Source organism: Cydia pomonella, chromosome 6, assembly GCF_033807575.1.
Source record: "Cydia pomonella isolate Wapato2018A chromosome 6, ilCydPomo1, whole genome shotgun sequence".
Taxonomy (NCBI): domain Eukaryota; kingdom Metazoa; phylum Arthropoda; class Insecta; order Lepidoptera; family Tortricidae; genus Cydia; species Cydia pomonella.
This window is the reverse complement of record NC_084708.1, coordinates 1,248,452-1,276,200: the sequence shown is the minus strand read 5'-3', so window position 1 is coordinate 1,276,200 and position 27,749 is coordinate 1,248,452. Positions and strand designations below refer to the sequence as shown.

General features: G+C 37.3%; 2 protein-coding genes across 5 annotated transcripts in view; one reads left to right on the top strand and one right to left on the bottom strand.

The window, feature by feature from the left end:
- The first annotated feature begins 4,879 nt into the window (after nucleotides 1-4,879).
- LOC133518613 (uncharacterized) overlaps nucleotides 4,880-27,749 on the top strand; it is a 218,949-nt gene continuing 196,079 nt past the window's right edge. For 2 of the 4 annotated variants that reach the window (XM_061852279.1, XM_061852277.1), the window contains exon 1: nucleotides 4,936-5,211. The gene's annotated coding sequence lies outside the window, so the exon portion shown is untranslated. Of the gene's footprint in view, nucleotides 5,212-27,749 lie in introns of all 4 variants that reach the window. The other 2 variants (XM_061852282.1, XM_061852278.1) reach the window with 2 other exon arrangements.
- Nucleotides 12,417-26,655, bottom strand: LOC133518631 (proteasome subunit beta type-2-like). Its single transcript, XM_061852308.1, has 4 exons — nucleotides 26,350-26,655; nucleotides 14,874-15,067; nucleotides 14,121-14,280; nucleotides 12,417-12,581 (listed from the first exon to the last, which is right to left on the bottom strand). The coding sequence occupies exons 1-4, from the start codon at nucleotides 26,444-26,446 to the stop codon at nucleotides 12,433-12,435; spliced, it is 600 nt and encodes a 199-aa protein (XP_061708292.1). The 5' UTR covers nucleotides 26,447-26,655; the 3' UTR covers nucleotides 12,417-12,432.

Sequence of the window (27,749 nt, the reverse complement as noted above, 5' to 3'; positions counted from 1 at the left end):
GTTCATGAGCGCATGTCTGTTCAAAAAAGAAGTAAACTGCTGATATACTAGACGCTCTAGAACTTTTGAGAGGAAAGGAAGAATGGAAATAGGACGGTAGTCTGAGAAGGAGGAGGGACTGGACTTTTTAGGCAAAGGAATAACGTCGGCATCTTTCCAAAGCGATGGGAAAACATTAGAAGAAATGGAGCTATTGAGGATACAGGTGATAATAGGAGCTATGACGTCAATGAGAGGAAGGATCATGTTTCGGCTCAGGTTATCGACTCCAACGGCATTAGACGAGATGGCTATTACGTTCTTCTTAACGTCACTGTCAGTAAATTGAGCAAGAGAGAAAGGGGGATAGTCAGGAGTTGGGATATTTGAAAGAAAGTTAAGGGTGTCCAACTTAACTGACCCAGAAAAGGAGGCAAAAGAAGAGAAGTGCAGGTTAAGCTGGTCAAGGTCAACGCTATGATCGAACGAGTTTTGAGGTTGCTTCCCAACTCCAAGTGACTTTAGAAACTTCCAAACTTTGGCGGGGTTACCATTTTCCACGGAATTGTGAATGTGTCGCCTCTGAGCATCTCGGCATATTGTACTGCAACGATTCCGCAAAGCATGGTACCTAGCCTTGTTTTTATCTGAAGGGTATGACTTAAATTTAGATTTAGCCAAATTCTTTTTTGCTATTAATAACTTAATGTCCGCAGTAAGCCAGGGAGCAGGTAATGTAATCGGAAACATTGCTAAATATTCATGCATTATTATGTATGACCAGAATTAGGATGTGGGTTGACATTATCCCATGGCCTTATTAGAGTTTAACTGTGTGGGAGCTATATTTCCCATGGCCCGGTAAATTGTCTTGTCATGTCATAAAAACTCACGTAAGTAAGTGATTTTTTTTCAGTGATTGATATAATGTTTCGTAGGAGATTTGGAGTTAAACCTTGACTATTATAACCGTTATAAGATGTGGGTGGAATATATCCCTTGGCCTGATCAAGAATATAATAAGACAAAATCTAGTATGACAGTTCATTACTTAGACAGGCGATGGGATAACCTTAACCCACATTTTTATTTCTGGTTTAAAGGAAGATCTCCGACGTTCATAAATACATTTTTTACAAGGCGTTCAATACGGTTGCAACAGCATATAAAGTACGTATTAAGACACGCTGGTTCTTCGGGGCCTGGTAAAGGGTTAAGGCATGCCACATTAAATGCGTTGCGACGATGCAACGCAACGCACCAGTGTGGCCTGGCCCTTATTGTTGCTACAGTAGAAAGTGCTTCTAGTATAGTAGATATTTGCTATTTTCAAAATTACCCCGTTTTCGCAGTACTTAAAAAAGGATAAATACCTTTTTTAGATTGCATATTATTCAAGAAGTTTAGACGCATGACCGGATCGGATGCTGTGGAGACTAAGGAGTCAGTCACATATATCAGTTTATAATTATAATTTTAATACAATAAATTGATTTTTTCTTGATTGTGTGTAGATAGATGAGCTAGCGTTTCGTTTTTGCCACTTTTGTGTTATTTCTAATCAGGATCGAGACCCCTTTTCATTCTTATACCTAGGAGAAAAAAAATTTAAGTACCAAAATTTCCATAAATTTTTCAATCTTTCCTTTTTGATACCATTATACAAGGTATCCGCCCTTCTTCCCCAACCTCCTCCTCCTCCTCTTCTTCTTCCTCCTCTCCCTCCTCCTCCTCCTTCTCCTCCTCCTCCTCCTCTCCCACTCGACCTAATCTCAACACGAGAGAGGCGATTGACCCTAGTTCAATTTTAGGAATATTTAGCTTTACATTATTCTCATTAAAATTCCTTCTTCAAAAGTTCAAACCCATCTCCACAAAGGTTATTTCCCCAATCAGACAAAGAACATTCCATCTTTTACATAAACATATATCATCCATTTCACATTAGAACAGAAACACTTTGAACTGACCATTATTGGTTCTTATACCTTGGGAATAAAGTTGAAGAAATTTCAATTAACAGTGTAAAGGATTGAACACGTCCTACCGCGAACACCGAAGTTGCGGGAATCTTTCTCTGTCATTCATTTTACGCGTTAACTGGAGTAAAAGAGAAGATGTCCGCAATTTGAGAACTTCGGTGCTGACCTTCCCACTGACCAATATTAGATCTTATGCCTTGCAAATAAGGTTGAAAATTGATTAGTTAAATTAACGATTGTACGGTGAGATCATTCCATTGTAACAAGCTGATGAGGGTATTCCAATAAATAGCCGTTTTCTAAACAAAAATGGCGGAAATATTCAGTGTTCTGTATGGACTTAGGACGTTTTGACATGGAAGGGTGCTTGGTGAGTTTTCTATAGAAGATTAACGTTGTTATTTGAGGTAATTTGCGACTTAGTGGAGATTTACATGTTTACTGTGAGTTACTGTCTTTTAAGAATGGCTTGTAAAGCATTATTGAAGATAATAATGCAATTATGGTAAATATTTTCTGTTAAATAAAAAAAAAAATATTATAGGATATTATTACACAAATTGACTAAGTCCCACAGTAAGCTCAATAAGGCTTGTGTTGAGGGTACTTAGACAACGATATATATATAATATATAAATATTTATAAATACTTAAATACATAGAAAACACCCATGACTCAGGAACAAATATCCATGCTCATCACACGAATAAATGCCCTTACCAGTATTTGAACCCGGGACCATCAGCTTCGTAGGCAGGGTCACTACCCACTAGGCCAAACCGGTCGTCAAATTCGCCGTCCGGTTCGGTCGTCGGCCAGTATTTTATTTCAGTGTAACTCTCCATCGCTCTTCCATATTAGTGTGACAGTAACAGTTTCGATCGCTACAGAGCGTTAACGATTGACACGTTGGCTACGCACACTGGGGTAAACTAGATAACATTTGACAATGCACGCTTGTATCTCCAAAGGTGTCTTATGCACAGTGCTGTATTTAAAAAAAGCGGCCAAGTGCGAGTCGGACTCGCGCACGAAGGGTTCCGTACCATTATCTATAAAACGGAAAAAAAATCACGTCCCCTTAAATATTAATTTTATTCTGTTTTATAGTATTTGTTGTTATAGCGGCAACAGAAATACATCATCTGTGAAAATATCAACTGTCTAACTATCACGATTTATTAGATCAAGCCTGGTGACAGGCGGAAAGACAGACACACGGACGGAGCGGAGTCTCAGTAATAGGGACCCGTTTAACCCTCGGGGTACGGAACCCTAAAAAAGAAGTCAAAAACAATAGATAGTAATTTTGAAAATACCTTATTTATACACTGTGTTTTTATTGAAGCTAATAATGAGTTTACAAACCATACTTTAGAGGTATATTAAAAATTTCCAACATTGAAATACTATTGGAACACTGCAGTCATGCATGCAAGAGTGGCCTTACTGAAGGTCTAATTATTGAATGAATAAAATATTTATTTGTAATAAAAATGTGTGTACGGTCATGTCTGAAAATATCGATACGGAAAAAGTGCCAAAAATATGTATACACGACTTATTACCCATATAATAAGGTAGTGTATATATATTTTTGGCACATTTTTCGTTCCGATATTTTTAGACGTGACTGTACATAAATGATTTTATTATTTAGATAGTATCCAGCCTTTTATTCGTACATACATACGAATGAAATAACCTTACAACTATATTTACAGAACTTATATTTATATTTACATTATTGTTTCATTACTTACCCTACGCGTTCTATTTATTTTAGGTAATGTTAACGTTTTACCACTTAACTAAAAAACTAAAAATGATCTCGAAATCAAGTCTCACTGATGACCGATACCGTCGAGGAAAATGCTCACTGAACAAGAAGGCCGATTCAGTCTTAAAAAATTGATACGGATTTTATCTCATTTTGATATGCTATTGAACATGCGCCCCTGCGAGAGTCACTTCATTTCGTTGTCTGCAAACGATCATTTTGGCTAGGCCCCCTGGTCAAGGTCGTATCAACACTGAATATCGTAACTTAAGGCGCAAAGATATTATATGTATCCAAACCGTACAAAGAAAGCACGTATGTTTATCTAGATTTTTTGTCTTTTTGGACCCATTTTCGTACAACAGGTTAAATGCAAAACTAGACTTATATACTTAGCGGGCTATGCTACGACGCGCATTTCGAAATTTGACATACACAGAACTTATCAATAGTCGTTCAATGATTACTTACTGTACTTTGATATAGAGATACTGTACTTTAAGAGAGGTATGGGCATTGTGAATGTCATCTCGCTCTGTGTGGTAGGGCACAGCACAGCGGATGTCATTCCAGAACTAGGGCAGAGCCCAACTGGGGAAGTACCTCCACCTTACAGAAAATCGCAGCCAATTAACACTAGACCCTACTCATAGTGTTGTGTTCCTGCTGGTGAGTAAGGTTGCCAGAGCTCAACGAGGGGCGGGAGGGGGTTAGGGTCGGCAACGCGCATGTAACTCCTCTGGAGTTGCAGGCGTACATAGGCTATGGATACTGCTTACCATCAGGCGGGCCGTATATATATTTATATAATACTTAAATAAGTTATTTTGTTAAGGTGATAAGATTTTTACTGTGTACTATTTATAATTATACTAAGTGAATAATTCCAAATTCATTAGTATTGTCCTATTCTGTCTGAAACACAGGAACTCTTAGTTCAGGCATTTTTAAACTTTTCCTTATCCTTAATCCTTAAGTGCTACCACTGTACAATACTTTTTCAATAAATTATTTGTATATGTAAAACAAGATGAAAACCTTATCATTTCGTCAAAACCGCATCGCCCTCAAGAAAACTGACAAGACTGCGCATCTCGTGATAACGCTCATCGTCGCACACGCAGCGGCCTTGCGCGCTCGTCTCCCGCGCAGCCTCCGCGCTCCATCGTAATACCGACCTTGCGGCACGGGCGTACGGTTCAATTTGGAATTACAAGTGTTTTACGAGTACTGAAAAAGGTCTCTTCGTTGGATTTTCTGCGCTAAATAACAACCTTGCGCCGCGGGAGTTCATTTTGGCAAGTGTTTTTTGATCGTTGAGGGTTTTTGAAGTTACTGTCTGTTATTGACCTTGTGACACGGATTTATGGTTCAATTTACAAATGAAAGTATGTTTTAAATAGTGAAGTTATTGTGGAAGTTTTGGGAGGTGTTAAGTGAAGTGCAATTTAGAAGTGACGAAGGAAAAGGTAATATTTTAAAAACAATTTTCCTAGATTTTCTATACCTAAAAATTTTTCATCCATTGCCATATAAAATATTTATGAACCAGCTAATTCTGGAGTTGCAGGCGTCCATAGGCTACGGACACTTCTTACCATCAGGCAGGCCGTATGCTTCTTTGCCTCTAACGTAGTATGTATAAGAAAAATGTGTCTTAGGAAGTTAGGAATCACCATAATTTAGAGGTAGGCCGCAATTGGGAGTAGTAATCGTAGAAGTGATCATACATACATATATATATATGATTCGATTTATAAATAATTTTAACAATTATGATCGTTTACGCAAAATTTGTTAAAATTGTTGTTATTACATCATCATAAGTTACTTAAATAACAACATTTGCGGCCGTAGAGTTAGTTTTCTTCGAACGGAAGTCTCTCTAACAACCGAGGTTGGAAAAATACCAATTATTACGGTATTTGTGACCCGACATGTGATCGTGGTATTTACATACCATCTCAATCAATCATAGATCAAAAGTCAACATCTCTCACGTTTCTTTGTACACACGGCCTGCTTCGAACTTTAAGATACGTCAAATATTAGGTCTATATACGATATGGATCGGATATGTCAGTGTCAGAAATGCCGTTTTTGTTTAAAAAACGTATCCGATCTATATGGTATCTAGACCTAATATTTAGAATAGAATAGAACAATATTTATTCAGATAACACATCAATTACTACAACTAAACTCATTTAATTTAATTTAATTTAAATTTAATTTAAATTTTATACACCATGTTTTTTTTTTATTTGCGTTAATTTCAAGGGTGCATTGCTGAGCTTAAATTAAGTAACTTTCTCAAAGACACCGGTATTCTAATTAACTCCATTTCGGAGATAATCAATATTTTATTTTTATCTTATAAAGCCCTTACGAGTGTGTACACTTACCTTAGGGCCCGTTCACATATTGATTAGTGTTTAGTACGGGTTAATACATTTGTTACTAAACGTAAGTACTATCTCGGACGATCGATGTTCGAAATGACATTGACATGTCACAGTTTTCAATTGTTTGATTGAGATAAATGTAATGCCAGTGCAACAACAACGCCATATGTAACATTTAATTACTTTTTATGACAAAAAAATGTAAAAAAAAAAAACAAAAATATATATTTTTTTTTGTAATATTATCTATGTCATGTAGTTTCCTTAAACGGACTTAACAATACCCCGAAGTTAACGCAATTCAATAAAAACACGGTGTATAACTTAATAATGGCCTGTATATGTAATGTACACACCAAAATTGTAAGCTACCACTACGGGAGAGCGGTGCTTCTTAATACAAGTATATTCATTACTTAAAAAGAGGCATCGGCACAGATGTAAAAAGTTTACTTATAAGTTACGAAATAAATATTTTTCATTTTTCATTTTCATTTTTTCAAAACTACACAAGCCTTCTTGTCTTACCGTGGGACTTAGTCAATTTGTGTAATTATGTCCCTATAGTATTTATTTATTCATTTATTAATATTATAACTAATTAATCGCTCAATATTCCGTTGCGTTTGATTGATAATAATCGTCACACGATCTACATCGTAGGAAAGCACGGCCGTTAACGATTTTATTGTTCCCTCTTGGTCACACGGATTTCTACTCGAGTGTTTCAAATATTTTAATTAAGATATTTTCGATTGATATAAGGTTATGGATTTTATTTTTTAATTATAATAAATTGTTTGATGTGAGATATTGATCCTGTTTCCACGTAATAAATGGATTACTTTAAATTGATTACTTCTTGATACTAAGATAAATAAAATAAATATTATAGGATATTATTAATCAAATTGACTAAGTCCCAGTAAGCTCAATAAAGCTTGGGTTGAGGGTACTCAGATAACGATATACATAATATATAAATATTTTTTTAAATACTTCAATATATAGAAAACACCCATGACTCAGGAACAAATATACATGCTGATCACACATATAAATATGATATGTGTCATATTTCTATTTATTTTATATATTTAATATTTATGTATTTTTATTTATATATATATATATGTATGCATTATTTTATGGTTATTTTTCTATCTATGTATATTTGTATCAATGTGTATTCAAAACGTGCATTTCATTAATTTCAGTGATTGTACACTTTTGTTTGTGTTTGTCATTCATTCACCGTTACTTCTGTTTTACTCATTTCTTCAAAGGTTAACTGGAAGAGATCCCATACAGGGGTAAGTTCGCCTTTGTTGTATTTAATATACTCTGTAACTGTGTTTTTCGTGTTTTTATTTCTATGTACAATAAAGTATATACATACATACATAAATGTCCTTACCAGGATTTGAACCCGGGCCCATCGGCTTCATAGGCAGGGTCACTATCTACTAGGCCAGAACGGTAGACAAACTAAAAGGTAATACTGATATGGTAAAACACTAATTTGATTTTTCAAAGCTATCGAAACTTCCTCTCTTCTTTTCTTTCCTGTTTCCACAAATACTACCCTTATACGTAAAAGTACGTGGTGTTGCAGGTCACCATGGGCGGCGGTAATCGCTTACCATCAGGTGATCCGTCTGCTCGTTTGCCTCCTCTACCATAAAAAAAGTGTGTTCTGCATAGCTAGTAAGATTTATAAAAATTGCCTGTCCATTTTAGAATGTTAACCCTAAATCAGTTTAAGCATAAACTGTTGACATTTTTAATTGTCAATTGTTTTTACACTTTATGACATGACTTTAAATATTAATAATATAATACCTATGTAAGGAAATTATTCAAATTTTTGTGCGCCATCAAGCACGGTATAGTGATACACATATTCATTGATCACCACTGTAATCAGTTTGTAATACTTATACACACTTATACAAATAAAAACACTTTAAAATTTGAACTTCCAGTAATATTAGCACTATAAGCAAAAATCGAGCTTTGCCGTCCATAACTATAAACCCCCTTCGCTTTATTAATATAATTTGCAAAATAAAACCAATTTATCACAAAAATGCCTTACATAATTTTGGATAAGAGCTGATACTCTTCAAACTACAGGATCGATTTATAACAAGCATAGCTAAGAGCCACCGCAAGGAAACTCGCTTTCGCGTTAAAAAAACCGCATGGAAATCGGTCTATCCGTTGGAGAGCTACGATGCCACAGAAAGACAGACATCTCTTTTTGCGTCGTGGGTTCAAAACCGAGCTGATCTCAAACTGATTAAAATTGTCTGTTTTCAACTCATCGCATTTTTTGGAAATGCCTTTTGATGTCATATTCGTATTTTTCCTAAATTAATAATTACGAAACGTGAAAATCTTTACCGTGTGCTATCAGTAAAAAATGCTGAGAAACTTGTTATCTGTTATCTTTAAGAATGGACTCGTTACGTTAGTCATTTGTCTGTTAAACTGTTAGTCATAATTCCCTTTTATTGTGGAAAATTCTCTTACAAGTGGTTTATGAAATTTGTCTCGATAAGAGGAAAGGTCAGATGGATTTCTTCATGTAAAACCTTTTCCTGTGTGAATAATGACAAAATATAAATTGTCACAGCTTTTCCTCTAAGTTTTTCCATACATAAATCAATGTTAAAAGCGTCCAAAATATACGAAAATTGAGCAAGAACTACGTCACACTTTTTTTACCCCACAGCGCGACAACGTCGCATAGTAATATGTTTGTATGTTATTTCTTTATGGCCCTCTAGAGACCAAACGAAAAGTATTTGACACAATCTTATTTAATAAAGAACTAAAAGAGTTTCCCATATTTATTTTTACGCGCTTTTGTTATTCCAAATAGTTTTGCAGGTGATTTTATCTTGCGAAGCGTAGGTATACAGAATGTTTATTTAGTCACCTGCAATATTACGCGGTGAATATATAGGTCATACTGAGCAACTTTTACTATGGTACCAACTCCGAAATCGCGTAACAAATGGCTGTTTCATACATTTTCTCTGTCTGACCTCGACATTTTCTGTGGGAGAGTCATCTCCCATATAAAATGTCATCTTTTTTCGCGATTTCTGTATCCATATACAGTAAATTATTGCAGTTGAATAAATAATAAATGCGGCATCCCTGATGCGACGCGTGTGCGCCAGCTCCAACAGCCTCCTACGCGTGGTGGCCAGCAGGCTGGATTGTCCGTTCCACCAACACTGGATGAAATTACATGTCCGGTGACAGCGGGCAATCTAGACTGCGCATTTTAAAATTTGAAATTATTTTTAGTTTTTGATTCAGCCTTAAATAATACTAACATTATTTTTATTTTTATTTCGTTTATTGTTTTGTTACATTGTTACTAACAAAGATATGAATACCTAATGTGTCAATAAAGCTTTCAATTCAATACCTGTATATGGTATATATAAAATGGAATGGCTCTCAGAAGATTCAAGGTAAGATTTCAACTCTTACAAACAAGCGCAGTACGACACATCAGATTAATGTTCTGAAATCCTTGGTCTTATTGTTTTCAAACCAGAATGTTAATGGATTGTTCGCAAATCCATGTTCGACAGAGAGCTGACCATTTTTATACCTTAATACAAAGACTTAAGGACTACCAATGGCTAATGTAATTCAGTTTTCTGAGTAACAGTCGCTATCAGATATATCGGAACGGCCAAGGTGCTCACAAATATCTGAACACGCCTTTATTGTCATGGGGCTAGAGTGCGTGTACAGATATTTATAAGCACCGTAGCCGCTCGGATATATCTTATGACGACTGAACGGGTGTTTACATGAACTGACCAATTTTAATCCTTAATATAACGCCTTAAGGTCCATATCAGTTAGTGTTGGTGTTAGTGGAGATAAGCTGGATCCCACGATAGTTTCTTAACTGATTTGTCTTGGACCTCATTATTTTGAGATTTGCACAATTAGGGCGGCAACAGTGCGGATTGTTGGATTTGGTTTTAATTTGTTTACCTTGAAGTTATTTAAGGATTTTTATGAAAGTTTTTTCGATGGGTAGGTACCCACTTTTTTAAGTGCCATACTATTGGTCATCACTTTCCTTCTCCTACTTTACTTTCCTTTTGTCTTCGATAGTACATAGTCAAAAGAAACGCGTTTAAATTTATTTATTTCAAAAATCATTTCAAAATTATAGACATGAAAGAATTGTAGAACAATTGTAGTGTGACGTTTAAATATGAATATATTCAGTGGAATAAGAATAGATAAACATAATCATTTAAACATCCCATCCTCCGCCGGCGAATTCGCACGCGTAGAATTCATTAAAAAGGTTTAACTTACGTTCCAAAGTGCAGCATAAATGGTGCCATTGAAACTTAATTCATTTTATTAATTATTTCCTTGTAATTTTTCAGATAACGATTTAGTAAATGGCGAGATTACCAATGTTAACGATTAAATACGCCCCATCGACGTCCACAGACTCTGAACGAACTTTTTCTACTCATCATAAATGGGTCCTTAATGGTAATATTTTCAAAATGACGGTTGTTCTTCCAAGCCATGCTTTAATACACCATCGTAGGTTCTTCATATTAATGACTCCTATATCTACGATAATATTACTATGATAGTCCAATTGTGGCGTAATCCTCCCATAGATAATGTAATGTTTACCACATTTTATATGAGACACTATGTCGCGATATGTGTACTCTAAGTATACGTTATCTATGCAAATAGTTACGTCAAGGTATCACGATAAGAGGCGGCACACGACAGACCTATTATCACCACGGTAATACCTATGTAGATATAGTATGTGTGTAGGTTATGAAATTATATCTTTGGTAGGAAAAAATAACCAGGTGGCTCCTGTTACACGAGTAAATAATTCAAATATATCGATTGTAACTCCTCAAACGATAAAACGTTTGTACAAAGATTTTGAGAACGTTTTAAAAAATAAATCTAATTAAATACCTACTGACGTACCAAGTATAATACTCGTATTGTAATTTTTAGAAATAATTTATATACCTATGTTTAGCTTTTGTGCAAAATTTATTATAATTTTTAAAGAGCATTTTAGAGCTATGTTAGTGACTTTTTTTCTATAGAGCGAAAGTCAAAAACTCAGATTTCGAATCGATGAATGTTCCTACAGAAAGGGCTCAAGATAGGGAGCGTGCATGAACTGTAGGAGGCAGCACAGGAGCCGTCAGATTTTTGGCGCGAGGCGTAAATGTGATGTTTATTGTTCCGATGTAGCCCACAAGATGGCAGAACCTACTATGCACAAGAAAACACGTGACGTGTAAATTTACATGTTTATTGTTCCGATTCAGGCCAAAAGATGGCAGACCCTCCAACGCGCACGGTCCCGATGATTACAAAAAGATTTGATGAAATTTGGTATACAGATTATCCTGGATTTATTTACTAGATTTTTTTTATCTCGGGAATCATCCCTTAAGCGGCTAAAATGGGATAAATTTATTAAGGGAGAACAAATAGATCAGGAAAGGGAAAAGGCCTTTTAAGCGGACAAAGTCAAGGGCAGATGCTAGTTAATAAGATGTTAGTTTAGATGTAGCGTAGATTTAAATCAGGTCCCCACTGAAAATCAGCGCCATGACTTGCCGTGGCAATATAATGATAATAATAAATATTATAGGACATTATTACACAAATTAACTAAGTCCCACAGTAAGCTCAACAAGGCTTGTGTTGAGGGTACTTAGACAACGATATATATAATATATAAATATCTATAAATACTTAAATACATAGAAAACACCCATGACTCAGGAACAAATATCCATACTCATCACACAAGGATACCTTACCAGGATTTGAACCTCGGGACCATCAGCTTCGTAGGCAGGTTCACTACCCACTAGGCCAAACCGGTCGTCAAAATATAATATGCTGAATGGGAATCCTGTTTAACATCTAAATAATTTGTGTTGTGTGTGTTTTTATACAGTTTTGTCAAATGTTTGTAAAAGTTATGATGTTAATAAATGTATTTTCTTTCTTTCTTTCCAAATAATAAAAATAGAAGAGACTTGTTGAGTGGCTAGATCAAGAGCGAATACAGAAGTCGGTAATCTTGGACACGGCGCGTATAGTACGTCGGTTCCTCTCTCTGCGGCCCTGATGTTGCATTATTTTTGTTTACTTTTATACCCATATTATACAAAGCCTTACCTAAGATGAAAGATAAATAAAGAAAACAAAATGTATTTACCTCAAAGTTTATTACGATCCATGCTGTAACGTCGGTAACTGCTTGACGCCATCTTTTGACACCAAAGACACTTGGAACTTGGGCAGCTGCACGATGAAACGCTGCTGGATTTCTTGTGTTGATAGTTTTAGTACCTCGTACGCTTCTGCTTCTGTTAGATCTAGGGGGAAAGAATTATTTTGTACTTGTATTAAGTGTCAATGTAAGGTAATGGAGGCGGAATATTAGGCAAATCCAAAAAATATATAATAGCTTCTTATGTTGAATGAAAAAGTTATTTATGAACCATTTCTGCTGTATCACCATTTTTTTTAAGTTGTGATACATCTTTTTTTTTAATTTAGCTAAGTCGGTAAATTGGAAATATTCGTTGGCACGCACAAACATACAAACAAACAGCCTCTCACAGCGATCGGGGGCAATTACATGAAAGTAACGTATAATATATGTACTAGCGGATGTCTGTTTTTGATTGATTTTTACTATATATATGCGAGTATACATAGCCTAAAAATTTTGGTAAATAGTATTTAATAATATCATAACGATTTCCTCTCGGCAACTAGCAGCATGTTTTCTTCCTTGAGTGTTAGTGTCCATGCTTCGCATCCGTAGGTTAGGATTGGGCGAATCACGGTCTTATAGATTCGGATCTTGGTGCGTCTGCTTAGAAGCTTGGACACTAACACCTTGTGTAGGGCTGCACTGCATCGCAATGTATTCTGGATCCTAATCTTTATGTCCTCGTCACGATTGTTGGTATCAGTAACGGTGCAGCCTAAGTATTTAAATTTGGACACGCCTTTGTACACTATATCTCCTACATTTAGGTTTTGGGGTGGAACACGGGTATTTTTATAGCGTCGCATGTGGAGATACTCAGTCTTTTCGTATGATATACTTACCTCCACCTCCTCCTCCTCTCCTCCTACTCCTCCTCCTCCTCCTCTCCTCCTACTCCTCCTCCTCCTCCTACTTTTCCTCCGTAAAATATTGGGCCCCAAACAAAGACCGGATGGAAGTTGGACAGTCCTTAAGAACCGTGAGATTGAAGACCTAGTGGCTGAACCTAACATCATGGGAGAAAGTAAAGCCCACAGACTCCGTTGGTTAGGCCACCTTGAGAGAATGGACGAAGATCGGAACGTAAAAAGAGCGTACCTGGGTCGCCTAGCAGGAGGACGTCCTATCGGACGCCCTAGGTATCGCTGGAGCGACATGGTGAAGGCGGATCTGCGCGAGCTTCGAGTCGACAATTGGCGAGAGGTCGCACAGGACCGAGAAAAGTGGCGCTGTCTTGTGTCGGAGGCCAAGTCTCATTTTGGGTCGCTGAGCCAACAGAGTAAGTAAGTAATATCATAACGAAATAACAAAACAACTAACTTGGCGATACGATACCGACACATGACACCCAAGCTCAGCAAGCTAGCCACTCTAGCCAGGCCTAAGCGAAGGGTATCTCTAAACTCACTCCCAGACCCTCGAGGAAATACAGCTACCTATCTTTTACATCGTTACCGGCTACTTCATAAAGAACACTACTAACTTGACTTGTGAATCCGACACAGAACGCCTAAAAAATCACCACTGCAATGCCGATCGCAACGAACGGCACCTGCAGACTCACTCCCAAACCCTGGAAACACAGCTGCCCATCTTAGTTATCATAGCGGACTAGTTCATAAAGAAAACAACTAACTTGGCTTGTGATACCGACACAGGACGCCCACACTCAGCATGCCAGCCAGGCCAATCGCAGCGAACGGCATCTGTTGACTGACACCCAGACCCTCGAGGAAATACAGCTGCCCCCCCTCTTTGTCGTCATAGCCAGCTAAGATAGCGCCGTTATACGATCTCTGGGGGTAAGAAAAGAAAAGATATAGTAAGTTAAGAACATAACCGGGTCTTCTGGAGTTGCAGGCGTACATAGGCTACGAAGACTGCTCGCCACCAGGCGAGCCGTATGCTTGTTTGCCACCGACATAGCATATATATATATATATATATATATATATGTATATAAAGCCATAGAAGTTATTTTCACAGCGTCCAATGTCCAATCTGTACAATGCCCAATGCGAGGCAATGAAGACAGCAACGCACTAAATTGATATTAGAATGGCTTGACCATAACTCAGTTATATCAGCATAACAAGACTAGAAACTAGAAAGACTTGACTAAATTTAAAACTGACCAGTTGAATAAAACATGAGTCTAATCAGAAAACACAATCCATTAAAAAATTGGCGGCGAAAATCAACACTAAAATCTGATGCCCAAAAGTTCATAGATAAATGCTCTAGAGATGTGACTTTTGAGGATATTGCTTGTTTCTCCCAAAGTACTCGAGCATTATTTGGCCAAAACCTTCTCTAAAAGTGAGAGAAGGGGAACTCACGAGGTGATGATGATGATGATGATAAATACTTAACTGTTGACAATACTTACCGATCTACGCATAGCATCAGCCAAATTCCGCCTAGCGAAGTGCGCTACAGCCCCGATGTCCAATGAGTAATTGTTCCTTATTTGGTATAAATGCATGTTCCTCATGAGGTAGTGGACGAACTGCTGGGTTTCACCGTGTTCACCGACGACGGCCATTATCATCTTGTCATCAATTTTGAAGATCTTTTCATGTTCTGAAATGATGCAAATATGTGATGTTTCCAATTTTTTTAAACGCTTGTATTACGTTCTATATTAACTAAAAGTTGCCCTAAAATTCAACTTTTATACTAAAAACGGCTTTAAATATGTTAAATTAACAAAATATATTTTGACAGATGCTTTCGCGCCCAAAACGCTCTTTGAAAATTGTGTGACTTCACAGTTTACGGTTTGACACATAACTACATACACACGTAGAAGATACGAACTGTCAACTGACATTTGTCATTTGTTCTCTATCGCCTAACTGTCAACAGTGTCAATCCGAGAGTTGTGACGTCATCAGAATCTCCAATGACGTTTCGAGTTTGGTCACGTGACGTGTGCCAAAAGATATTTTAAATTCAATATTTACAAAAATATGGTCATTACAGATCCCCTAAAAGTAGTTTAACATGTTCTTATAATCCAAAAGAATTTATTGAGATACAATTCTGCCCTAAGATTTGTAGATGGAAACAACCCTATTGGAATTTGAAATTAAAGGCTATTTATTGAAAACACCTCAAAAGATCGAGCAGTCAGAAGAGCATACATGGGTCGACCAACTGGACGCCGTCCTGTTGGTCATCCTAAATATCGTTGGGCGGATAGAGTGGAGGTAGACCTCCGTGAGCTCGGTGTCACCGAAACCTGGCGTAAATTCGCACAGGATCCAGCAAAATGGCGGACTGTTCTGTTGGAGACCAAGACTCATTTTGGGTCATTGCGCAAGCCAAGTAAGTATTAAGTGAAAAAAAAAACAACGGGTTGCACTCCGGGAGTGCCGGCAGAAGTGAAAACTTGAATATTAACGTTGTGCATTTTAAATATTTTGGAGAAATTGAGTAGCAGTTTTTTTTTTTTTTTTTTTTTTTTTTTTTTTTTTTTTTTTTTTTTTTTTTTTTTTTTTTTTTTTTTTTTTTTTTTTTTTTTTTTTTTAAATTTATTGGTAAAATTCAACATTTTACATGTCATTTTTTCTTAACCTAGGTATAAATCGGAAAAAAAACTAAAAATAATTTAATAATTCATTAAAATAATGGTTCAATGACCAAATAGGTACAATTATTATGCAATAGGCAGTTATTTATGTGAGTGGGTCAATGATATACCTAGTTCATTGAGTGATTTAATTTTCTCAAAAAATTCTTCAATGGTGTAACAAGCCATGAGTAACAAAATATTTTTCAGTTTATTTTTGAAAATTGCGTCAGATCGTGATTCTTTTATATCAGCTGGAAGAGAGTTGTAAATCTTGGGCCCCAAGACACTAAGTGATTTCCGAGCCCTAGCGAGTCTCCGAGATGGTACGACTAGCAGGTGCTGGCCACGCGTGGTCCGGCCAGGGGCGTGGTGCTGCGCGCGAGTCGGATGCGACGCAAGGCTCTGCCTAACGTGCAGGGCGGCTTCAAGAATGTAAACGCTGGGTAGGGTAAGTATTTTTAGTTCTTTAAAAAGATTCTGTGCTGGATGATCGTGAGGTTTTTTAGCCATTATTCGAATAGCCCGTTTTTGAGCTTTTAGAACCTTGTCGCGGTCAGCCGCCGTCGCCCAAAGGTCAACACCATAGATTAGGATGGAATGGAAGTACCCGTAATATGCCTTTTTTATGTTATCTAGGGACAGGGTTGGAGCAAGCCTCGACAGCGCATAGCACGCAGAGCTCAGTTTGGCGCAGGTGGCATCTATATGAGGCGACCACGTGAGACCCGAGTCGATTTAAATCCAAGATATTTTACTTGATCCACTTGCGGTAAAAGTACGTTGTTAGATAAAATGTTAAGTTTATCGTTTTTTCTATTGCAAAGCTGAAAGTGGATCAGGTTCGTTTTTTCGACGTTGAGAAGCATGCCATTAGCCTGAAACCATGCTGATATTTTTTCAACTGCCTGATTTAGTTTTTGCTTTAAATTAGGTACACTGTCGGCGTTAACTATAATACAAGTGTCATCAGCGAACATTACATATTCAGGGTCAGGGCAAGCTGCCGTAATGTCATTCACAAGTAGTAAAAATAGGTAATTTCCCATTGTCGACCCCTGGGGCACGGCGCAGCCGGGTAGTGATTCAATTTTAGACCTAGTGTTAAACACGTATGTGCATTGCTTTCGGTTACATAAAAATGATGCGACCGCATCGAGAAAGCTGCCATCCATACCGTAGCGCGCCATCTTTTTGAGAAGTAGTTCGTGGTCGACCATTTCGAATGCGCGCGACAAGTCACAAAATATAGCTGCTACTTTTCGCCCTCGCTCGAGGTGGGTCATGACGCGCGCGATGACGTCACGCGCGGCATGCACCGTGGAGCGCCCGGCTTGGTAGGCATATTGCTGTTTGTTAAGGATGTTATTTGTAGTGAGGTGATCTATTATCCTCGTACTCAACAGGCGCTCGAAAACTTTAGAGACGATCGGTATTAAGGATATAGGTCTATAAAATTTTGCAAGATGCATCTCACCTTTACCCTTATAAATTGGCTGAACCCTTATATTTTTTAGAGAGTTCGGATAGGTTCCAGATTTAATACAATCGTTAAACAGGCTTAGCAATAAAGACACCAGGATTGGTGGTAAATAGTTAAGAATGTGAGTGGACATATCATTTATATCTTTCGATTCTTTTAATTTTATAGACCTTATGGTGTCCAAAATTTCGGCCAGTGTGAAAGGGTTACATTGAAATATGGGCGACTTACCCGAGAGATATTGTTCTAAATAGGCGAGTGCATCATTCACACTTGGCCCGGCACTGTTATCGTTGGCCGTTACGTAATAGTGGTTCAGCTGATCGGCCGCAGCGGCGGCGCGCGCGGCGGCGCAGTCTCCAAGCGACCGGCTCACGAGTACGTCCAGCGCGGTGCTCCCCGCGTTGTTGTTTTTGCAGGTCTCCAACGCAACGACACGCCAAACACAACGACGCACGTCATCAGCATTAGAAATAATGTTATTTATGAATTCATATCTAGTATTTTTTAATGCGGACGAATATCGTGCCTCAAGATGTAGTAATTTCGAAAATAACTCAGTGTCAGCCGGGCTCTGCGATAGCGTACATTTTGATTTACGAACTTGATAGCGCAATTGACGTATATGTTCATTGACCCACTCATTTACATGTTTTTTTATAGGGCATTTCTTTAACGGAAAATAGATGTCAAAATAATGTTTAATTACATTTAAGACCGACTCGATTTGTTGTGTAGGAGAAGCGTATTTAGCTAACATTTCGGTCCAATCATAAAAATCAAGACTAAGAGTAAAATTACTTATATTAGTTTTTGTGAACAATCGTTTAATAACACAAGTGTTCTTTTCGTTGCGGTGTTTTGTACTGCATACTACGGCTACACTTAGATGATCAGATACGTTTAAATTAGTGCATAATACATGATTTATTTCAGATTTAGTTAAATTGGTGTATATGTGATCTAAACAGGTTTTCGTTAAGTGCGTTATTCTAGTTGGCGAGTCAATTAGTTGCATCAAACCAAACTGTTTTAAAATGTTTTTTAAAGTCTTAGTGTTACTGTTATTTGATAGAAAATCAATGTTCATATCTCCCACAATTATCACCTTGTATCTTTTAAGGGAATTTAAATTACAAAGTACATTCAATTTAGAAAAAAATAAGGATACATCACCGCACGGAGGTCTGTAGATACACACGACAAGTAAATCCAAACCAACACACTCAATGCCGCAAACTTCAAAGTGGGTTTCCACGGATAGGTCAGTGATCTCTTTTCGCTCGATGGTAGTGACGCCTTGTTTCACGTAGATGCAGGAACCTCCACCTCGGCGTGAGGATCTCGAAAACTGTGCTCGAAGACAGTAGTTTAAAATGTTAACAGAGGCAATCTCAGTTGAACTAAGCCAGTGTTCTGTGAGGCATAGGATGTCTACAGTATTCTGTAGCTGTAGTTCGCATTCCAGCTTATAAGTTTTATTTTCTAGTCGGTTAATATTTTGGTGTAGGACAGTTATTTGAGAGTTAACTGCTGTTTTCTCAGAGTCGGTCGACGCGGTCATGTCCGGGAGACCTGGTAGACCTGGTCTCCCTGGGTCTGAGAAACGGCTGCCATTTTGAGACGCTAGTATTTAGCGGCCATACAGATGTTGAAAGGAAGTCTTCGTATACAGCGCTCGGAATTCCAATCTTAAAGGAATTATAGGTATCGCGTTTTGAAGGAATCTTCTCTGCCGTGTAGATGTAGCCATCTTTTATGCTCTTTAAATGACTAATGATGTTGTCGGATGTCGTATCTTTTTTGAAAAAGCATCCGTGCAGGTATTTTAGGACCTCTACTCCGCCAATGTTTGTATTTGTTGCAGTTCCTTTTATCGCTACTTGTTTATCGGTGCGCCAACGGCGGTTGTATTTTGGGAATTTCCATTCTTCAATAGGGGATTGCTCACCCTGTGTTAGGTTTATAGTTGAATCCGTATTTTTTTCACATTCTTGAGACTTCAGCTGATGGCAATCACTAATTATGAGAGCATTTGTTGTTGAAATCGAGTCGTTATTTTTTGAATCGTCAGTGGCGGTCGGTTTAGGCGAGGGCACTTGTTTCACCGGTTGCCTTATCTGCTCGGCACGCCGGACTGGTTTTGTGCCTGCTGCGAGTCTCTCTTTCGCTCGTGCGGCGGTTGCCCGCTGTGGGCGAGGAGGCTCGTGTGTGGGAGCAGGACGTCCAGTTGGAGTTGACGTACTAAGTGCCTTCTGGTTGATTGGTTCACTCACTGCACTTGCTACAATACCGGTTTGATTTGCTACAATACCGGTCTCACTATTTGTTACACGGACAACGGACGAAATTTTATAAAAAGAGATAATTTTCTATTATACCTACGTAAATAAATTTGATTGTGGAAGATATTTTGAAATGCGAATTTTAGTGTTAAGTAATATATAACATATACAGAGTAATTCATGAGACGTGAGCAAGACTACAGCCTACACAACCAGTAAATGTTAATGAATCGTTCACCATCATATTAAGTAAAACAATCATGCTTCTTTTCTGTTATTTAACTTTTTGTTAAGGAAAAAGTTGAGTATCTACAATCATGGACACCCAACAACACAAAGATACAATACAACACAATTAACAAAGATTAAACCTCTTTAACCGTTATGACAGCACTTTGATTATGAAGAAAATAAAATGTCACTCTTGAGTGAGATACGATTTTTCAAAAGTAACCAGGCTTCGGTGACATTCAATTTGCACATCACCATGATGTCACGTGTCCGTCTTACGTATTTTCAATCTAACGGTCACGTGACACCTGACGTCCTGACGCGAGTTTAACATTTTTTCCCCATCACAAAAAGTGCACAGCGCAGTTTTCACTTCAAAAATCCGGTTCGAGCGAGATTTTAAATTTTAACTGAAGATGTGAAGCACCGATCTAATGCGTTTTTCCGACTGAACTACCGAAGGTACGTAAATTAATCCCTATGAACTTTTCAATTGGCTAGTATACGAAATAACAGATTTTAGGAAACAGAAAAATTAATCGCGTCGAGCGAGATTTGAACTTGCGACCCTAGGAACAGCAATCCAGTATCTCTAGTCTACAATTAAGGAATTTAATTTCAGTACCATTTCGGATCGTGTCAGAGTGACAATAGTATGAGGTCCCTAGCGACTTTATTTATTTATTTAAACTTTATTGCACACATAAAGAAAAATGTACAAATGGCGAACTTAATGCCAAAAGGCATTCTCTACCAATCAACCATTGGGTCAAACAGAGACATTTGTGTATGTTGGTGCAGGAAAAAATAATAAGAAAAAAATTAAACGTTAAGTCAAATAATATTAAAAATATATAAATAGTTAATACTACTACTTATATAATCTATAAAAGATAGACTAATACATATAATTATGTAAATATACATGATGGTGAAACTTATATAAGTTCTTCTGACATAAGATGCTTGCGAAGTAGGCGTTTGAAAACGGGTTTGCTTGGGAGTTTCATGTTGATCGTTAAAGGTTATGGCGCCATCGCTCGAAACGATGCTGCTAATTTGGCCTTTGATCTATTAGATGGCGCCACTTTTTGAAATTTAACAAATTAAACACATATCAGTGAAAGAATAAGGATCAAAGTCAAATGGCGTTCTAAAAGTTATAATTATGTGTCGAAAGATGGCAGTAAATTTACGTCGCTACAAAGTTTCTATTTCAAATTCTCTTTGTTACCGTATGATATGTATTTCAAGGTTAAGTATCCCTGAATTTCACACACATCTGAAACACTTCACTATAAATTAAAATGACTACATCCCACGTCTCTTGTATGAATGGGCTGGTATTTAAACCCTACAATCTCTACATACATATATGTTGAACGTTGTTTGTCCCCTTAATACATCACTGACATACCTAATACACCTTCAACGTAATTTGCATACGTCCCTAAAGCATTAAAGATGATTGATCGAATGGGTTACAGCCTACAATACCTTAACCTTGCAAAATCTTTATAAATATCCTTTTGAAATTGAACTTTATAAAGTAATATTTAAGGATGATTTTGGAACCAGCGACATTCATAAATATTTTGCACGCGGAATCAACTACTCGTCCCCCTCTTATAACAGTTAAAAAAAAAGGTATTGTATACAAACATATCTCTGACGTACAGTCAACGTCAGAGTTTAACATTAATATTGTACAACCTTTATACAAGCAATTCTTATATACCTATTTATATTTAAAATATTTCGGGTATCTCGGAAACGGCTTTAACGATTTCGATGAAATTTGCTAACTAGGTCGGTAGGTAGGTAGGTAGGTAGATAGCTGGAAAACTGCCCGTTTTTGAGTTTTTATGTTTTTCTCCCAAATATTGTTTATAACCCAACTCGGTACCTATATTCTGTTTTTTATTCCGTAGACTAAAATAACTTTTCATGTGGTACTAAGAAATGTCATGTCTTACATATGTAACGTCATTTTAGTCTACGGAATAAAAAAAGTGGCGGTGACATAATCGGACAGACAGACGGACATGACGAATCTATAAGGGTTCCGTTTTTTGCCATTTGGCTACGGAACCCTAAAAACGGACCTTAGTGTTACTCACAGCGTAGTATTTTAGAGCCCTTTCCCAAGGAGCACCTCTTCTTGGAGAGTTGGGTTAAACGTGCCGATTTTCATAAAATTTTGATCAATGAAAACCGTGTGAATAAGGCATGTGGCTTATACTATATTAAAGAATGCTTATTTGCGTTTCTGAATGTCCTATAATATTTATTTATTATTTATTTATTTGTAAATGGGATGACAGTGCAATATTATGGTACTATCGAGCTGATCTGATGATGGAGACAGGAGGTGGCCATAGGAACTTTGTGATAAAAGAACGCACTCGAATTGTGTTAGGTTTTGTTAGAACTGTCTCAATGAATACTAGTTACCTGTTGAAATAAAAGTACATTTAGCGATAAACACTTGTATCAAAAATCATTAAATTGCTTTCAGTCAATAAGTAGGTATTTTAATAGTGAATTTTCGAGACAATTTCAACGAAGGAATCCCCAAAGACAAGGAAAAAGTGGCAAATAAGGTAAAACTTAAAATAGATCGTTCTCTTTAAGCTAAGTAGGGGAAATCGTTAAAAATCCAGTAGCGTCTTCGTCGTCTTTTTCTGAGCCAGTGGGACCTTTAATGTAGCTTTGAGATTTTCCACGGCGTTTAAGCTGAGTACATACAATACATGCAATTACTTATAGCAAAAAATTGAAATAGAGGTCGATTGTCAGAGAAAACTTTGTTTGCACTGTAAATTTACATTAAGAAGGACCATCGGCTTCATAGGCAGGGTCACTACCCACTAGACACAAACAAATATAAGTATAACATACGAATACTTACATAAGTACATAGAAAACATGCACGGCTCATCACACAAATAAATCCCCTTACCGGGATTCGACACCAGGACCATCGGTTTCATAGGCAGGGTCACTATCCACTAGGCCAGACCAGTTGTCAAATAATAACACGAAAATATATTATTCAAAAAATATTATATACTCGTAAATTGTCCTTATTAAAAAACTGGTGTGGACAAGTTGGCCTACTTCATAACAAGGCTCGGAAACCGGTTAAATTTCCAAACCGTTATTATGTACTTGGCGCAAAACCTTTTAATTTCGGTTTCGCTCGAAAAACCTATATTTTAAACCGGTTTTTATGAGAACAGTCAAATTAACCGGTTTAAAGCAAACCAGTTTATTCCTATGTCGGTATCTATGTTTACGTGGCACACCACCAGGGCGGCCGGCCGTTTCGTCGCTCGTCGAATAAACCGGTTTTAGGTTACAATACAATTCTTACAACGTTCGCGATCTTATAAAAGTTCGGAGGAAAACCGAAATAAGCCGGTATTTTATAAGCCAATTTCGAGCCTTGCTCATAATATCTAGTTTGCGCCAAGCCTAAACCTCTCAACACAGTTCAAGGGAAGATGGAACGGCTAATTTCTCATCTAGTTGTCTGGTAGCAATTAAACGCAGATACTGCTTTCAAACAATTGTACACAGCTGAGTGGCTGATGTATTGCTTAGTTGTGCTGTGCCAAATTGTCCTTAATCATCATCATATTCCAGCCCAGCCAGCCAGGGGGCATAGCGAAGGATGGCAATCGTGGATGAAAACGCCAATCGAAAGTTAATCTCTACTCATATATTACGATACATTTATTTATTCTACTTTATTCCACAAATTTACAAAAAAGAGTGCAAATGCGACAGTCGAATCAAAAGGGACCTTATGGCTGTCGGCCCTTACGCCATTATTAGCGGCGCACCAATGCTAATGCAGTACAGTCAGCATCAAATACTTTGTAGCAGTCAAAGTGGCCAAAAAGTTCGGTACACCATACTAAATATATGGTACTATGCGACACAAGCGCCGACCGCCATAAGTATGGAACATCTCCATATACCAAAAAGTGTCCAACAAAAAACCATAAATAGGTGGCGCTTCAATAACTAGAATACTTGAGAAAAAAATCTAATCATAGGCAGCGCACTTCACTCCGTCAATAACGCCTAGGTTCTTAGCTACTCTAGCGCTACTCTGGAGAGATTTGGAACTATTATTTATAGCTGACAGCTGGACACTTTTGCAACAGTTCTGCCTATGGAGATTCTGTTCCTTGCCTCTACCTTCCATAGCCATAAGGTTCCTTTTGATGTGGACTGCCACAAATGGTGGACTTGACGCCTTGGGGCATTCTCTACCAGTCAACCATTGGACTAAACCGAAACAGTTTGTTGCAGGATTGTAAAGAAGGAAAAAGAAGAAAAAATAATAAAAAGAAAAAAGAAGAGGGGAAGGATTATGTCTTATTGTTTGGCTTTTGTCGATGTACGATTGTCATCTTGGCTAGTCCCTACGAGTCCGTTTGTTACCTAATCCCAAGAATTGGCATAGGCACTGATGTATGTTCACACGTCAGTGGCAAACAAGAATAGAGACCACCTAATGGAAAAAGGGTTACCATATCCTATGGACGCGTGTAACTGCAGGGATCTCATTTTCACATGCGTGTTGCTGACCTTTCAACACTTTTAGTGCCAAGAAACCGCTAGTCGCTCGCACTGAAAGTGTTAAAATCTGTACGCTCCTATTTTAAAATAGATACATTGTTATTTTTTCGGGAAGACCTAAGAGCTCAAAATCTACCAGCTACCAGCTGATTTACTAGACTACGGGGACGCTGTAAACCTTGACATGTCAAAAGAACTTCTGGACAAGTTAGATCGTTTACAGAATATCTGTATAAGATTCATTTTCGGCCTACGAAAGTACGATCATGTGTCTTTCTACCGTCAAAATCTCAATTGGCTTCCAATCCGCCGCTGGACAGATCTTTACACTCTTTTTCTTCTCTTCAATGTTCTCTTTACACCTTCTTCTCCTCAATAACTCTCTCAAAAACTTCATTTTCTGGCCGAAGGCAGTGGCCACCGTCTGCGTTCTTCGCCTTCGGTCGTAAGTTCGCCTTTATACTCGTACTAATTGTATGTTACTTTTAATATGTATTTTTGTACAATAAAGGGCTTGTGAACAAATCACGCGAGGTTTTTTGGCAACTTTTTTGACCACTATAAACTTTTTATTTTTCACAAAAAATTTACAGGCATTTCCGCATTCTGACTTTCTTGGTCCAATAATTTAGTCAATAAGAGTAACACGTAAATATTATAGAACTTGATTGAACTTGAATGAATTGATTATTATAGAACCGGCACAGAACACCGTATTTTGCGCCATGAGTTGTTATTGTTTTGAAAATAATAGAAGCGGAGCGTGAATCTTGCGACCTAAACGCGTAACCATCATGAATTTTACGGCGCTCACGATGTTTTGGTCGCGTGGTCCAGGTTGCAAAAGGGTTGTTTCAAATTTTTTGAAACGCTCGTACAGGTATTACGTTCTATATTTACTAAATGTTGCCCTAAAATTCAACTTTTATACTAAAAACGCCTTTAAATATGTTAAATTAACAAAATATATTTTGACAGATGCTTTCGCGCCCAAAACGCTCTTTGAAAATTGTGTGACGTCACAGTTTACGGTTTGACACATAACTACATACGCACGTAGAAGATACGAACTGTCAACTGACATTTGTCATTTGTTGTTTATCGCCTAACTGTCAACAGTGTCAATCCGAGAGTTGTGACGTCATCAGAATCTTCAATGACGTTTCGAGTTTGGTCACGTAACGTGTCCCAAAAGATATTTTAAATTCAATATTTACAAAAATATGGTCATTACAGGTCCCCTAAAAGTTGTTTAACATGTTCTTATAATCCAAAAGAATTTATTAGGATACAATTCTGCCCTAAGATTTGTAGATGGAAACAACCCTATTGCGACAATTTCATTGTTGGGTATGGCTTCTCTATACGAGTACTTACCAATAATAACTCATTGATTATTCACATTAATTACACTTGGACATGGCATTTCCACATTCTGACTTTCTGATGATAATTTAGTATATATATATAGTCCTCCTCATCGTTTTCGATGACGGCGACCCCAAATAAACACATTATGGACGTTGTCTAGCATGAGCCCTAACGTGGCTGGCCAGGCCGAACTTGCTCTTAAATACTCTATTGCACGCGTGACAATAAAGTTGGCCAGCTGCGTTGAACGTGTACACGTAGGAGGGCCTAGGTCTCTCTTTCCGTAACTGGCGTTTTAATTTAGTAACTAACACGTAAATAAACTTACCATCAGTCATTACAATTATGCTGTTTATGATCATCTGGTCAGCGGCAATCATTGCAAAGTCATTGCATTTCAATCCGAGTATGCACTGCAGTTCCATGATTAAAACTAGATAAATATATATGAATAGAAAATAATAAATTATATCAAAACATACAGCACAATGTAAATAAAAGAGATCGTGTTTATATTTTGTAATAAAATGTCACATATTTTCTTCTTTTATTCGTCAAAATTTTAGTATTTTAACAGTAGCGTATTTAGTGCAGAGGTTTCATATATTATAAATTACATTACCAAGCGTTTTTCCCTCACTTCTCCTTCTGCCTAGGAAATAAATCTCCATGAACCAAAAAGTGTCATCAAAAAACCTTAAATAGGTGGCGCTACAATACCTAGAGTACTTGAACAAAAAAATCAAATCATAGACAGCGCACTTCACTCCGTCAATAGCGCCTAGGTTCTTAGCTACTCTAGCGCTACTCTGGAGAGATTTGGAACTATTATTTATAGCTGACAGCTGGACACTTGCAACAGTTCTACCATAAGAGATGTCACTCCTCTTAATTCCACACTCTATAGCTTTTATTTATTTGTAAATGAGTATAACCTATAACATTTTTCCACTGAATTTCGAAAAAGTATTTTAACTTGATTGCAAAGAGTAAAGTATGCTTGATTGGTTTAAATTATAGGATAAAATCGACTTGGATAAAATATGGATCGGATCGGATCTGTCAGAGTCGAAAGTGTCATTTCTTCAACCAAAATTACCTTTGACCAGTGTCAAACAGTAGAGATCCGAGCGATATCGAATTCAGATCGAATATCCTACAATTCATTTATTTTACAATTAATTAATTTATTAATACGCCTGTAAACCTATTCACCAACTAAACAGGTCCTTTTTCCCTAGGTATATCCAAAGCACTTCTATTTCAAATTCTTTATGGTATGCCCAATGAATAAATTCCTTTTACCGCCTTCATTACAGGCGTTTAAAGTCCGACCAGAAATATATGATCATTGTCAAGAGGGCGCTGTTATTCTCATGTATAGGGTCACAGTTGAGTTTAGTATGAACAATTTAGTTCCAATGAAATTCCGCAATAAGGCGCGTGATCATACATTACTGGTCAGGCTTTATTGAACTTGCTCTGTTAATAAGTATGTGTGAAAACAATTAAATTTAATCAGGGAATCTCGTCACAAAATGTCACGAGAATCAGTTGAAAATTGCGACCTGTAAAGGAGAACATCCAGACATACGAAAATATTTGGCCCAAGTTAAAACGGAGATCTTCACTAACGCTTCGGTCAATCAATAGTCAATAGTTTCCATTCTTATTAAACAGATAGCTTCATTAATCTCTCACCAGCCGCTATGGAATGTAAGCCTCCTA

Excerpts from the sequence above, each read along its gene's own strand:
- LOC133518631 (XM_061852308.1), bottom strand. The coding sequence starts at position 26,446 with ATGGAACTGCAGTGCATACTCGGATTGAAATGCAATGACTTTGCAATG. Across the intron at positions 15,068-26,349 it reads CATAATTGTAATGACTGATG|AACATGAAAAGATCTTCAAA; the intron begins GTAAGTTTATTT and ends GCATCATTTCAG. Across the intron at positions 12,582-14,120 it reads GTGTCGGTATCACAAGCCAA|ATCTAACAGAAGCAGAAGCG; the intron begins GTTAGTTGTTTT and ends CTTTCCCCCTAG.